The 12,311-nt window shown below is 42.5% G+C and overlaps 1 protein-coding gene across 1 annotated transcript in view; it reads right to left on the bottom strand.

The window, feature by feature from the left end:
- Positions 1-12,311, bottom strand: part of CIAO1 (cytosolic iron-sulfur assembly component 1) — a 306,797-nt gene that overhangs the window by 224,421 nt on the left and 70,065 nt on the right. Inside the window, 1 exon segment of the mRNA XM_044082229.1 lies at positions 7,533-7,734. Within this exon segment, the coding sequence (XP_043938164.1) occupies positions 7,533-7,734 (202 nt within the window).

The following is a 12,311-nucleotide window of genomic DNA, read 5'->3' as shown; positions in this document are numbered from 1 at the left end:
CAGGTGCCAGGGCGGCACTGTTGTCAGACTGCGTAAAAGTGGGTACCAGTGCTGGCATGGCCAGTCTGGTGCAATAAGGATTGTCCTTGGCCTGTCCTGTTTGATCTTAAGTAGTACCTTCAAGAGCAGGGGCAGAGGGGGAAAGGCATAGATTGAGAGGTTTTCCCCATGTAAAGGATAGGGCCATCTACTTTCCATGCTTGGCTGTGGGGGTTTCTGGTGCAAAATTTGCTCAACTGATGGTTTTGGGGGGAAGCAAAGAGGTCCACCTCTGGTGTCCCCACCTGTGGATTAGGAGCTTGAATGAGTTGGGGTCCAGTTTCCACTTGTGTGGGTCCATTACATTTCTGCTTAAGTAGTCTGCCAGTAAATTTTGTTTGCCTGGCAGGAATTGAGCATGCAGGTGCACTTGGATGCTCAAAGCTGTGTTCCACAGAGTCATGGCTAACCTGCAGAGTGGATAGGAATAACTGTGGTGTTGTCTGTCTGTATCAAGAGTTGTCCTGGAAAGATAAGGTATTTGAAGGCTGTCAGTGCATTCTATACAGCTAACATTTCTTTTTGATTGATATGCAGGCGCATTTGTCCTGGGCTCCATTTGCCTTGAATGCATTTGCCTGCCATGTGAGCCCCCCATGCATAGTCTGATGCGTCTGTTGTCAGGGTTTGGGCGGTGGGGGGGGGGGGGGTATGAGTGAAAGGGAGTCCCTTGTTGTGGTTGCAGGCCTCTGCCCACCAAAGGAACTCTGTCCTTAGGCAAGGAATGATAGGAATCACCGTTTCCAGGTCATGAGAATGTTGACACCAGAGACTTTTTAGGCACCACTGATGTTTCTTCATATGCAGTCTTGCATATGGAATTAGTAGAATGCATGAGGCCATGAACCCTAGGGCTTGAAGTATTTTTCTTGCAGATAGCTGGGTTTGGGTGGCCAGTAGTTTGAAGTAATTTGTCAAATAAACCTGCTTTTCTGGAGTGAGGAATGCCATCTGGGAAGTTGTGTTCAAGCTTGCTCCCAGGAATACAATTTTTTGGCTGGGTACCACATGAGATTTCTTTTCATTGATGGTATACCCCAGAGAAGTTAGGAGTATCTTTACAAATGTCAGGTGCTGAAGAAGCAATTCCTGACTGTCCGCCTGAATCAGACAATCGTCCAAGTATGGGTAAATTTTAATGTTTCTCTGCCTGCAGTATGCAATGGCTGGAGCCAGGCACTTTGTGAATATCCTGGGCGCAGTAGATAAGCCAAAGTGAAGTGCAGAGAACTGATAAGTGCATAGAGCCTGCCTTGAAACATAGACATTTCCTGCAAGATTCCCTTATGGGGATGTGCAGATAAGCTTCTTTTAAGTCTAGGGTGACCAGCCAGGAGTCATTGGCTAACACAGGAAGCAGCTGTTGGAGTGTAAGCATTTTGAACTTTGGTACTACCAGGAAGGTGTTGAGAATTGACAGATCCAGAATAGGGTGCCAAGAGTTCTCTTTTCTGGGCACCAGAAACAGTCTGGAGTAGAAACCCTGTCCCCTTTGTTCTGTTGGAACAGGTTGAACAGCCCTGATACTGAGAAGAGAAAGTACTTGCTTTTGGGCCTCTGCCCACTGGTTTGGAGGAAGGTCTGGCAATCCGCTTGGGGTTGGCAGTGAGTGGAAGTAGAATCTGTATCCCTGGGATACAATGTTTAAGACCCACTGGTCCTGGGTAATGTGCTCCCAGTTTTTTGCATGCAGGGCGAGTTTTCCTCCTAAGGGTGCAAGTATTTGGGCATGGCTGGGCAGGATCAAGAACAAGTCATTGTGAACTTTTTCCATAAGGGGGTGGTTTACCACTCCCTGTTTTTGAGGTGGGAGCACTCCATTGTTTAGATATGTGCATACACTGAGATTGTAGTCTTTGTGGTCTGTTGCCCCTGAGTTTGGACTGAGAAGGTCTGGGAGGGACTGGAAGGACCAGTTTTTTGAAGGCCAATGCCTACTGAATCTAGGTGGCTGCCCATGTAGGAAATTTTAACAGGTTGCATAGATTTAGCTTTTTCCTCTATCTTTTTAAGAACTTCTTCTGCTTTTGTGCCTAACAATAAATCTTGGTTTAATGGAGCATCTAGTAATTTTGCTTTGACATGGTCTAGCAAGACTGGTTCCTTCAGCCAAGCATGCCTTCTCAGAACAGACCCCGTGACAGCAGCCCTGCAAGATGCTTATAAGGCATCAAAACCACACTGCAAAGTATGTTTACCAACTTGGTTTGCAGAATGTATTAACTGTTGTAAATCTTTATTTTCTGCACAATCAAAAATCAACAAAATGTTTTGCTCAAGTTCCATGATATGCTGCTGGTAACTTCTACATGTGAAACTGACAATTTAAAGCCCTGATGGCAAGGGTTGCAGAGGTATATACCTTCTTTTCCAATCTGTCTAAAGCCCTAAAATCCCCGTACGAAGGGGTAGGGTTTTTGGCTGTAATGGCCTTAATACTTTTAGGTCCCTGAGAAATGGTCTCTGGATCCGCAGTAGGATTTCTAAATAGAAATTTCTGAGAGTCAGGTACTCTGCAGTACCTGTCAGGCTTTCTAGGAGCTGGTGGTAAAGTATCAGGGGTAAGACCGGATTCCATGAAGACATCATCTAGAATTTCCAGAACAGGGGGTATAGCTAGAGGCCTGTGCTGAGGCAAGTTTAAAAATTCCCCGAGTCTCTTTTTTGACTATGGGTAGTCCTGGCACTCCCAATGGAAATGCTCCCTTAAGGTATGCAAGGTTTCACCGAAAGAAAAATCCTTGGGGGGGGGGGGCAGATGGAATGCAATCTTCGGCATCAGAATCCTCATAGGTAGATAAGGGTATATCCTGGTAATCATAAAGCTCACAGTCCTCGGACTCATGGTCTGAAGATTCAGAAGGAAAATCAATTTTTTGTCTTTTAGAGGGGGAAGGCTGGCTTCCCCTAATTAAAGTGATAAGGTCTTCAGCCATTCTAAGCATTTGTTTCTGTGGCATGGGAGCTTGAGAATGCGCTTTGGTCTTCGGTTTCCTAGGCGTAGTGTGAACTTTGGGCCTGAGAAATTCGGTGGTTTTAGTTGGAAACGAAGTAGTCTGTTTAATACGAACATCGGAAGGTCTGAATACACCCTCAGAAGCCAGTGTCTGCACAGCGGCTTCAGATTCATCTAAGGTAGAGACATCTGCAGGTTCCATATTCGAAGAAGCATCTCGCGGCATACCGGACTCCGAAAGGGTCTCAGTAGAGGCCTGCAAATCTGCAGAAGCAGGTATCAGGGGTTGCAAAAGCACCTCACTGAGTACCGGCAGACTAGGGACTAGTTTACCGGAAGCATCGTCGGCATTTTTGGATCTATGCAGTCTATTTCTATCTTTATCCTTACGTTTTTTTCAGAAGATCAGTAGTCTGATGACTTATTGAAGCCATTTCGGAATACGGAGAATGAGAGCAAAAGAATTTAGTGACAAAGATAGCCGGACTACGAATAGTTCGGGCAGTGAACAAGGCACAAAACTGACAGCGAGGAATGAGGCCATCTGGGCCTAAACAGGTGACGCGGTAAGAATGAAAATCTGTGTGAGGTATTTGCTTTCCACAGGCAAGACAATTGTTAACACATCGGTTAGAGCAAGAAAAAAGGATCCCCAACGGGGTACTTGGCTTTAGAAGATTTCAGGCTTGAAACTCGAATAACGAAAATTTCAGGTAGCGGCCACCGGCACTTGCGAACTGCTTCTGCTTCAGGCTCCCGCTCGGCAAGAAAAGCTGATGTAATGGCATCTGCTGCATGTTTTATACCCCTGACAACCTGATGTCATGGAAGAGGCGACAGCAACCGACGCAGAAATCCCAAGACTCTGGTATTCGGGCCGACTTGAGGGCTACCTGCAGGCAGACAACCCAAATGTGATGACTGCAACAGTGAAACACGAAGAACATCTACTGTATCTAAACCAATATTCTGTGCACATGCTCCACAATATAGAAAGACTAGACAGAACAATTCAGAAAGAGTAAGATGTAATCTGACATTTAATATCAATACAATTGTGAAGTAAATTATATGCAAATACTAGCCATTGCTTAGAGATATACCAGAACTTAATAATGTAATAAATTATATGCCATCCTTTAGTTATTGCAGAAACAACCTGAAAAATAAGCTATGCTACAAGGAGCAACCAGCTTTTAATGATGATATTTTTTTCTCTAGTACTAAATCTGGCACTTATAAATGCCACAATTGTGTTTATTGAGATTACATATACACAGAGAAGAAAATCACACATCCAGCGAATGACAAAGAATTTTTATTAAAAGAACATGGTAACTGTGCTACTAGAAACATTGTTTACTTAACTAAATTCAGTCAAGTGTCCTGCCTATTATACAGGCAAATCGAACCAGAAGTTAAAGAATAAGCAATCACCAGTTTTTATAGGCAAAGTTTGCAGTTCCAGTACCTATTTATTTTTTGGTTTATTCACTATTTAATAGCTCTGGACTTATTGCTGATACCAGGTTTTGCTCTGTTTGTCTGATACTTTATAATGCTCTCCTTTATCTGTACACAGGTTAGGAGGTGTAGAAAGTGCCTAATGCTTTGGAAGCCAGATGGTCATCCAGTCATTGTACAACGTAGGCTACTGCAACAGTGATCTAAGGATGAGCATCTCAAAAAGCTTATTCACCTGTCTTAATTAGTGGTTATATTGTAGAATAACTTGAGATGATGTCATGGGGTGTACTTTGTAGAATATGGGCTACTGAAAGCATGCTGTAAATAGAAATTTGATTAAAATTGGTATTTCAACCTGCTACTTCTAAGAAAATTCTTAAAAAGAGCAAAGTTAATAAGTCAGAGTGACTTACTGCTAAACTGGCTGAAATGTTATAAAGGGGTACTGCACACACCTTCCTGAGTATCCATGCTTACGAAAGTGGTATAGGAATAATGCACATCCTTTTCAGTTGCCATTTAGGAAGAACATTCAAATAAACAAACACAAGTTCTAGTCTGGGGGCCATCTGTGTGCATGTCATAATGTTTTGTGACCATTTATTTTTTTCAGTTTTAACTGCTATTGCCAGCTACTGTATCAGTTGTTGTGCATGTAGCCTTCTGTTTTTTTTTAGCCATGACTTTGCAGATTCTGGTTTCAGCAGAGTTTCACAGAGGAAAGCACGGAAAAAAAATAATGTGAAGTGGAATTCAAAAAATGGAGAGCATAATCTTTGACTAGATGTTTTACTTAGCTTTTTTCTTTTTTATTATTAAACACAACATTCAGAACGTGACAGCACACATATAGTAATACAAAAAGACAACAAACCTTACTGACATTCCTTTAACAATTTTCCTTCACTTCAAGATTAACACATGGATAGCAAACCTAAAAAAACAAACGAAATCAGTTCTGTCAAACCATTAAATTTCCTTCTCTCTCCAGACCAATCAAGGCAGTCAATCCTTTGTTTGTTACATATTCCTCCAAGCAAGTGGGCACCACTTCACCAATATATGTCAAGCTCTCTGAACAAACGCATCTATAGTCAGGTGGTGTTCTACATTAACTTCCCACAGTAATTCTCTGTACTCAAACTTGAGTAGTCTACAAAGTCCCTGAAAAGTTAAAATCATCTCTATCAGGACACTACATACCCAATTCTACCAAAACTTTAGCAGGCTGTGAAGCACTACATGTAACAAGAAGACTATATGCAATCATCTACCATATTTTTGTTCCTACAAATAGTCTATTAAGGAAAGTTGTCTTTCAAAATCATGGAGATCCTTGGTTATAGCTTCATTCCATCCATAAAGGTGGCATGTCACTTATCTTAACCAGTAACAGACTGGAAGATTTATTTGCACACCCCTCCCCCCCCCCACCACCACCACACACCTTTCAACACAAAACAACAAGAAAATGCTGAAGCATATATGGGAAAAAAATTTTTATCTGTATCTCAACACATCTTCTGGTTTGGTCACAGACTGAACAGCTTTTCTGTCCCTCACAAACCAATTCTTTGTCAAACTAGATGAATCAGCTTGAAAAGCCTTCCTGCATCTATCAAAGGCCTCTCATGAAGATAACAATGACACACAGCTCCACCAACTTGCTAACTACAACCTATCCTGTAAATCATTAAAATAGTTCTCTAGCATTTACCCAACTATACTTAGTCTGACAGATGGTCATGACATATATTTTCCACACACACAATCCTCTCACCCAATATCAATAGGTGTACCACAAGACTCTCTTTCTTGTCCACTTCTCTTTACCACATTTGTTATAATATGGCATCATCCGGACACCTCATGACCATTATTCAATATACAGCTGACACTATGCTATTTTTCTCCTCTAAATATCTACCTGTAATCACAAATGACATTCAAATGGCCCTTTACCCATGCGGAGCCAAGGTTAGAAGCATCCAACCTCAAGCTTAATACAAAGAAAATTAAAATTATATTCCTCAAACCAGGTTTCAACCTAGTTTCTGTAAACCTTAAGTCCTTAGACAGGGAAAAATATCCCTCAGAGCCAGATTTTTTTTTTTAATTGATTTAAGAAGCCTTCTCATATTTAAACTTCAACAAGGATATTAGAGGGCTTCTAAATTTGCTTCTGGACACTCAGCTACAATATATCAATATCTGTCCCTAAAAATCAATAATCTGCTTGAAACAGAAAAAAGCCTGTAAGCCTTCATAATGAAAACAGCAAATGCTATACTCCACCACCCAGACGCACCTTTTTCCAATATTACTTTCTGAATGGCACGTCCAAAGGGGAACCCTCTGATCCACTAATCAGTTGCTAATCAATCTCCTGATCACATATATCAATATGGTAACCGCCATTATTTTGCAGTGGATTCAAAACCTCACACAGTATACCTGTGATTATGAAAGATGGTTCCAATTTCTCCACCCTCAAGTATACCCTCAAACAATACTTCATTAAGTCCTAGAACTGAAACTGTAACTTCACAGCTGCTACACACTCTCCTGACTGGAAACATGCCTTGACCTGGAAAAAAAATCAATGTAACTTCTGCTTTTTCTTTACTGCCAGATATGTCCCACCATAAATATACCTAATAATTTCTGATGAAGGTAATCTCTAAAAGTACGTGAGGCTTGAAATGTGACTATTAAAACTGATTATATATTGTGTACTTACATTTGTTTACCTGACATATAGATTTTTTTTTTCTTGGTGAGCTTCCAGTGAACTTGGGTTATGCTCAGTTGGACTCTAGCACTTAACAACGTGAAAACAAAAATAGTAGACCTTCACATCTAAGTACTGCAAATTGTGGGTTGCACATTTCATTGAAGTGCCAATACTGCCTTGTGGAAAAAAGATCTCATAGATTCATGGCTGTGAGCCATGACATATATCTAGAAACCTATATGTTGAACAATGAAGATCCCTGCTTACTATATATGGTTCTACTTTGAGGACTGCAACATGTTGTCTCCATGGTACAACACAGATTGCTCATATTACCTTGTTCATTTCCAGGCTTGTACTCCTGCCATATCTTCACAGTCTTATCATCACTACAGGATGCAAGCCGCTCACCACTTCGGTCAAATGCAAGGCTCCAAACTGTAGACTCATGGCCTTCCAGTGTAGTGAAACAGACCCAGTCGTCATCCTCCTCCTTGTACAGCTTGACTGTGTTGTCATAACTAGCTGATGCAAGCATCTAAAAAAATTCAAGACATCTCTCAGATTTTGAAATGCTATAAAATCAAATAAGACTCATTACATAGTTCTTAAAGAAACATTATTTACATATACCACTGTCCTCTTCAACATGTCTCAGGACCTGTCATTCAACCTCAAAACAATAAAGAAGTCTGGTCCATTTCCCATATCAAAAAGTATTCACTGTGTTTAACTCGGCGGAATCCCTATAAAGCACCTGCCTAGCATCCCCTCTACAATTTTTTAGCTACCCTTTGTGACTCAATAAAATACTCATACTGTTGGCAAGGTAAAGATCACAAAATCCGTCATATCTGCCCACCAACCATTTTTTCTTGAACTGCTAAAGTTATTATCCAAGTAATCTTACTAAGAACAAAATCACTAAACCTGTTTCCAGTTACAGCACTACCAAACTCATTACTGAAAACATGGATGTCACTGCATTTAGTAAACATATGTATACATTCCATACTGTGCTGGATATTCTAGGACTGGTCGTCTAAACCAGAACGATGAGATTCTACATGATTACTATTGTGTGCACCAGACTTAAGAAACAATGAATAAAAAAAAATATCCTTGTTTTCCCGCTTTTCTGAACTAGAATAGTCCAGTCTTCAGATTTTGCTGATCTCTGGGCTTTGTCTTAGTTCCTGTGCTATCCATACTCTTATCTGGATAAGAGGAAGCTTTGTTCACCAGTGGGAGTGGGGAGCACTGAGCAACCTATTTGTCCCTAGAGGAGTGGTTCCAGCCCAGCAACTTGTAGTTTATTGGCCATTTTGGGTCAATTCCTGGCTCTTTTCAACCCCCTGCTATAAAGCCCGTTTTTGCGTGCTTTAGCGTGAACTAGCACGAAGTTGCTCATAGAGCAGCATCGGGCAGCGCCGGTTAATCAAGTTTAAACTATTTCTGGCTCCGTAAAGTCTGCTCTTCAATTTTTCCCTTAGAACTGCTCTACTTGCAATCTAAACAGCCTATACTCTATCTGAAAAGCTCAGCACTTGCTCCTAAAGCATTTTTATACAGGTAAAGCACTCAAACAAAAGAAAGTACTTCATTCACCTAAATTCCCTTGAGTACCCATTTCCATATAGGTCCTTTCAGACTCAGTTACACAGCAATCTTTTCACTATTCTAGCATGTCGAAGGGTCAGTTGCTGGCGTCCTCTCCTGTTCAGCTGGTGAATCTGGGAATCTTGAGGCAATGTTACAATTGCCTCATGTACACAGACAACCCTCTCCTCCTCCCAACAAATACAAATATATGCGAGAGATGCAACTATATAGCCAAACTGGAGGCTGAGCTCTCTCAACTCAGTATTGGCAACATCAGTCAGGAGGAGAAGGTAACCACGCACACCACAAACCCAGTCTCACACAGAACTATCACAACTGCAAACCAAACACATAAACACACAAAAACATACACGGAGGCGCTGATTAAAAATCTACCAAAACAACAGAGGCCTCCAAAGCAGACACCCAAGCAACCGCCACCTCAAGACATAGCACATGCAACACATAGTTCACAAAGTCAGTGTGCTAAACAGTCACAGCCCTTAAGGCCAAACAACATGTCAGACACACTTGTGATAGGTGACTCCATAGTTAGACACACTGACGTCCCGCTCACCAGACTGAACAAGGAAAGGGTCACAGTAAGCTGCCTGTCGGGAGCTAGAATCTGCCACATAACACAAGCACTCAGGTCACTCCACAGCAAGTACAAATACGACTCAATCATTGTACATGCTGGTGTGAACAACCTGAGACGTACCTTCCTGGACTACATGAAAAGAGACATAGAGGAGCTCTCTGATTATGTAGCCCAGGCCGGTATGACCCTGACCCTGAGCAACATCTTACCCTCACCAAGAATGATGCCACAGTACAAAGACAAAATGATCAGTTTTAACAATTGGCTTAATTACTGGTGTCATTCTAAGGGGATCCAATGTCTGTCTGCTTGGGATGACATGCTCGACAAGCCACGCTGCTTCACAAGGGATGGCTTGCACCTGTCTCCCCTGGCCTTCCGGATATTGGCCAAGGCTCTTGCCACCCCCATAGTGCCTTTTTTAGGCAAGGCTCAAATGACAAACCTACCTCCCTAGCAAAAGTACAGTTTTGTACCTACCATAAATGTAGATGTCCGAGAGGTATGCATCTGCAGTCCTAACATATGGGTTGTCCTGCCTCAGGCAGCCCTTCGGTCGGCCGGATTCCAAAGTCTGGGTCTGGCCTCGGCTGATGTCGCACTTCACCCGACGTCATAGCTGCTGTGAACTGGGTATAAAGGCATCAGCCGACGCCATTTTCCTCAGTGTTTCTTGCCCCAGATGCCCTCTAGGAAGGCTAAATTTGGATAAATGCAAATGTTTCCAAACAGTAGAGAGCAATCAAAAATAAACATGTATATACATATATACAAACAAATACACCATAATAGATTCCCCCAGCTAGCTATAAGATGGGCAAATACCCTAGGAGTACCACAGAGGGGAAGGAGGGTGGGTAATCCTGACTGCAGATGCATACCTCTCGGACATCTACATTTATGGTAGGTACAAAACTGTACTATGTCCTTCAAGGATGCATCTGCAGTCCTAACATATGGGTAGAATACCATAGCCAAACTGGGGGAGGAGGCACTAAGATGATTATGGTGTAGTTAAGATCCCTTGCAAAACAGCAGTTGCAAAACCTGCTCGGGATCTGGAGTATAAAGGTAGATTGTAATGCTTGGCAAATGTATGCACGGAGCTCCAAGTAGCAGCTTCTAAAATGTCTTTGGTAGCCACTCCTCGTAAGAAAGCTGTAGTAGTGGCTGTAGCCCTTGTGGAGTGAGGTCTGATGTTTTCTGGAGTTGTCTTTCCATGAAAGGAGTAACAAAATCTAATGCAATTTCCTATCCATTTTGAGATTGTCTGTTTTGAAATTGCTTTTCCTTCCATTCCTGTTGCATATGCTACCAGAAGCTGGTCAGTTTTTCGATTGTTCTTGGTTCTGTCCAGATAGTAGCGCAATTGTCTGTGCACATCCAAGGTATGTAGTAGTCTTTCCCCCTTGTTCTGTGGGTTGGGGAAGAATGTTGGTAGGTGGATTGCTTGGTTCAATGATACCCTGGAGACCACCTTTGGCATAAAAGTGGGGTTAGTTCTCAAGGACACTCTATCCTGATGGAAGATAAGGAAGGGCTGTACTGCCATTAATGCCTGTAATTCAGAAACCCTTCTTGCTGAAGTGATTGCAAGTAGGAAAGCAGTTTTCCAAGATAAGAACTGTAATTCTGCTGATGCTGCTGGTTCGAAAGGGGGAAGTGTTAACTTTTCCAGCACAAAGTTAAGGTCCCATGTAGGCAAAGGTGGCTTCCTTGGAGGCTTTACATTTTAATTCCTCTCAGAAACTGCCTGAGTAGTGGATGAGAGAAGACTGGAGGATCCATGTTGTATTCTGCTGAAATTGCTGATGCATGAATCTTAATGGAGGAGTAAGACAGGCCATTGTGGAAAAGCTCTGCTAAATATTCCAGGATGTTAGCTATGTTTGCTAATGAAACACTTTCTCCTTTTGCTGCACTCCAAATGAGGTATCTTTTCCATTTGGCTGAATAAGTCTTCCTTGTGGAGGGTCTGCGAGCCTCCAGGATAATGTCTTTAACCCTCTGAGATAAATCTGGGTTATTTTGTTTTATGTAATAATCCAAGCAGCTAGCTGTAGTGTTTTCAAGTTTGGATGTAGGATCTTGAAGTTGTTCTGTGTTAGCAGCAAAGGAACTAGAGGTAGAGGCCATGCGTGTGTCCGAGACATACTCCTCAGTAGTGGGTACCAATGCTGCCTTGGCCAATCTGGAGCTATCAGGATGATCCTTGGGTGATCTTCTTTGATCTTCAGTAGCACTTTGTGCATCAAAGGAAGAGGTGGGAATGCATATGCTGTCAGGTTTTCCCAACTGAAGGATAGGGAGTCCACCTTCCAAGCAAGTGGGTGGTATGTCCTTGTGCAGAATTTCCTCAATTGGTGGTTGTGTGGGGATGCGAACAAGTCTATTTCTGGTAGTCCCCATTTCTTTGTTATGGATTTGAAGATGTCTGGATGCAGCATCCATTCGTGGGCATCCGTGGTAGTTCTGCTTAAGGTGTCTGCTAGTATATTTTCTTTTCCTGGCACAAATATGGCCTGGAGCTGAATGTTGAGGTTGAGGGCCACATTCCACAGGTCCATTGCCATCCGGCAGAGAGGATATGAGTGTGTGCCTCCTTGTTTGTTGATATACCACATGACTGTGGTGTTGTCCGTCCTTATCAGCAAATGACCCTGTTGAAGAAACGGTCTGAATGTCTGGATTGCCTGTTTCACTGCCAGCATCTCTTTCTGATTTATGTGTAGGTTCAGCTGGTCTTGTGTCCATAGGCCTTGTATACACTTGTCCACCATGTGTGCCCCCCAGCCTAGGTCTGAGGCGTCCGTGGTGATAGTCTGGCTTGGGCGAGGTTTGTGGAAAGGCAGTCCTCTGTTCAACTGACAGGCTTGAGCCCACCACAGAAATTCTTGCTTCAGGCATGGAAT

This window comes from Protopterus annectens, chromosome 9.part0 (genome assembly GCF_019279795.1).
Source record: "Protopterus annectens isolate FY-2018-M chromosome 9.part0, PAN1.0, whole genome shotgun sequence".
Classification (NCBI taxonomy): Eukaryota; Metazoa; Chordata; order Ceratodontiformes; family Protopteridae; genus Protopterus; species Protopterus annectens.
This window is presented reverse-complemented; position numbering and strand designations above follow the sequence as displayed.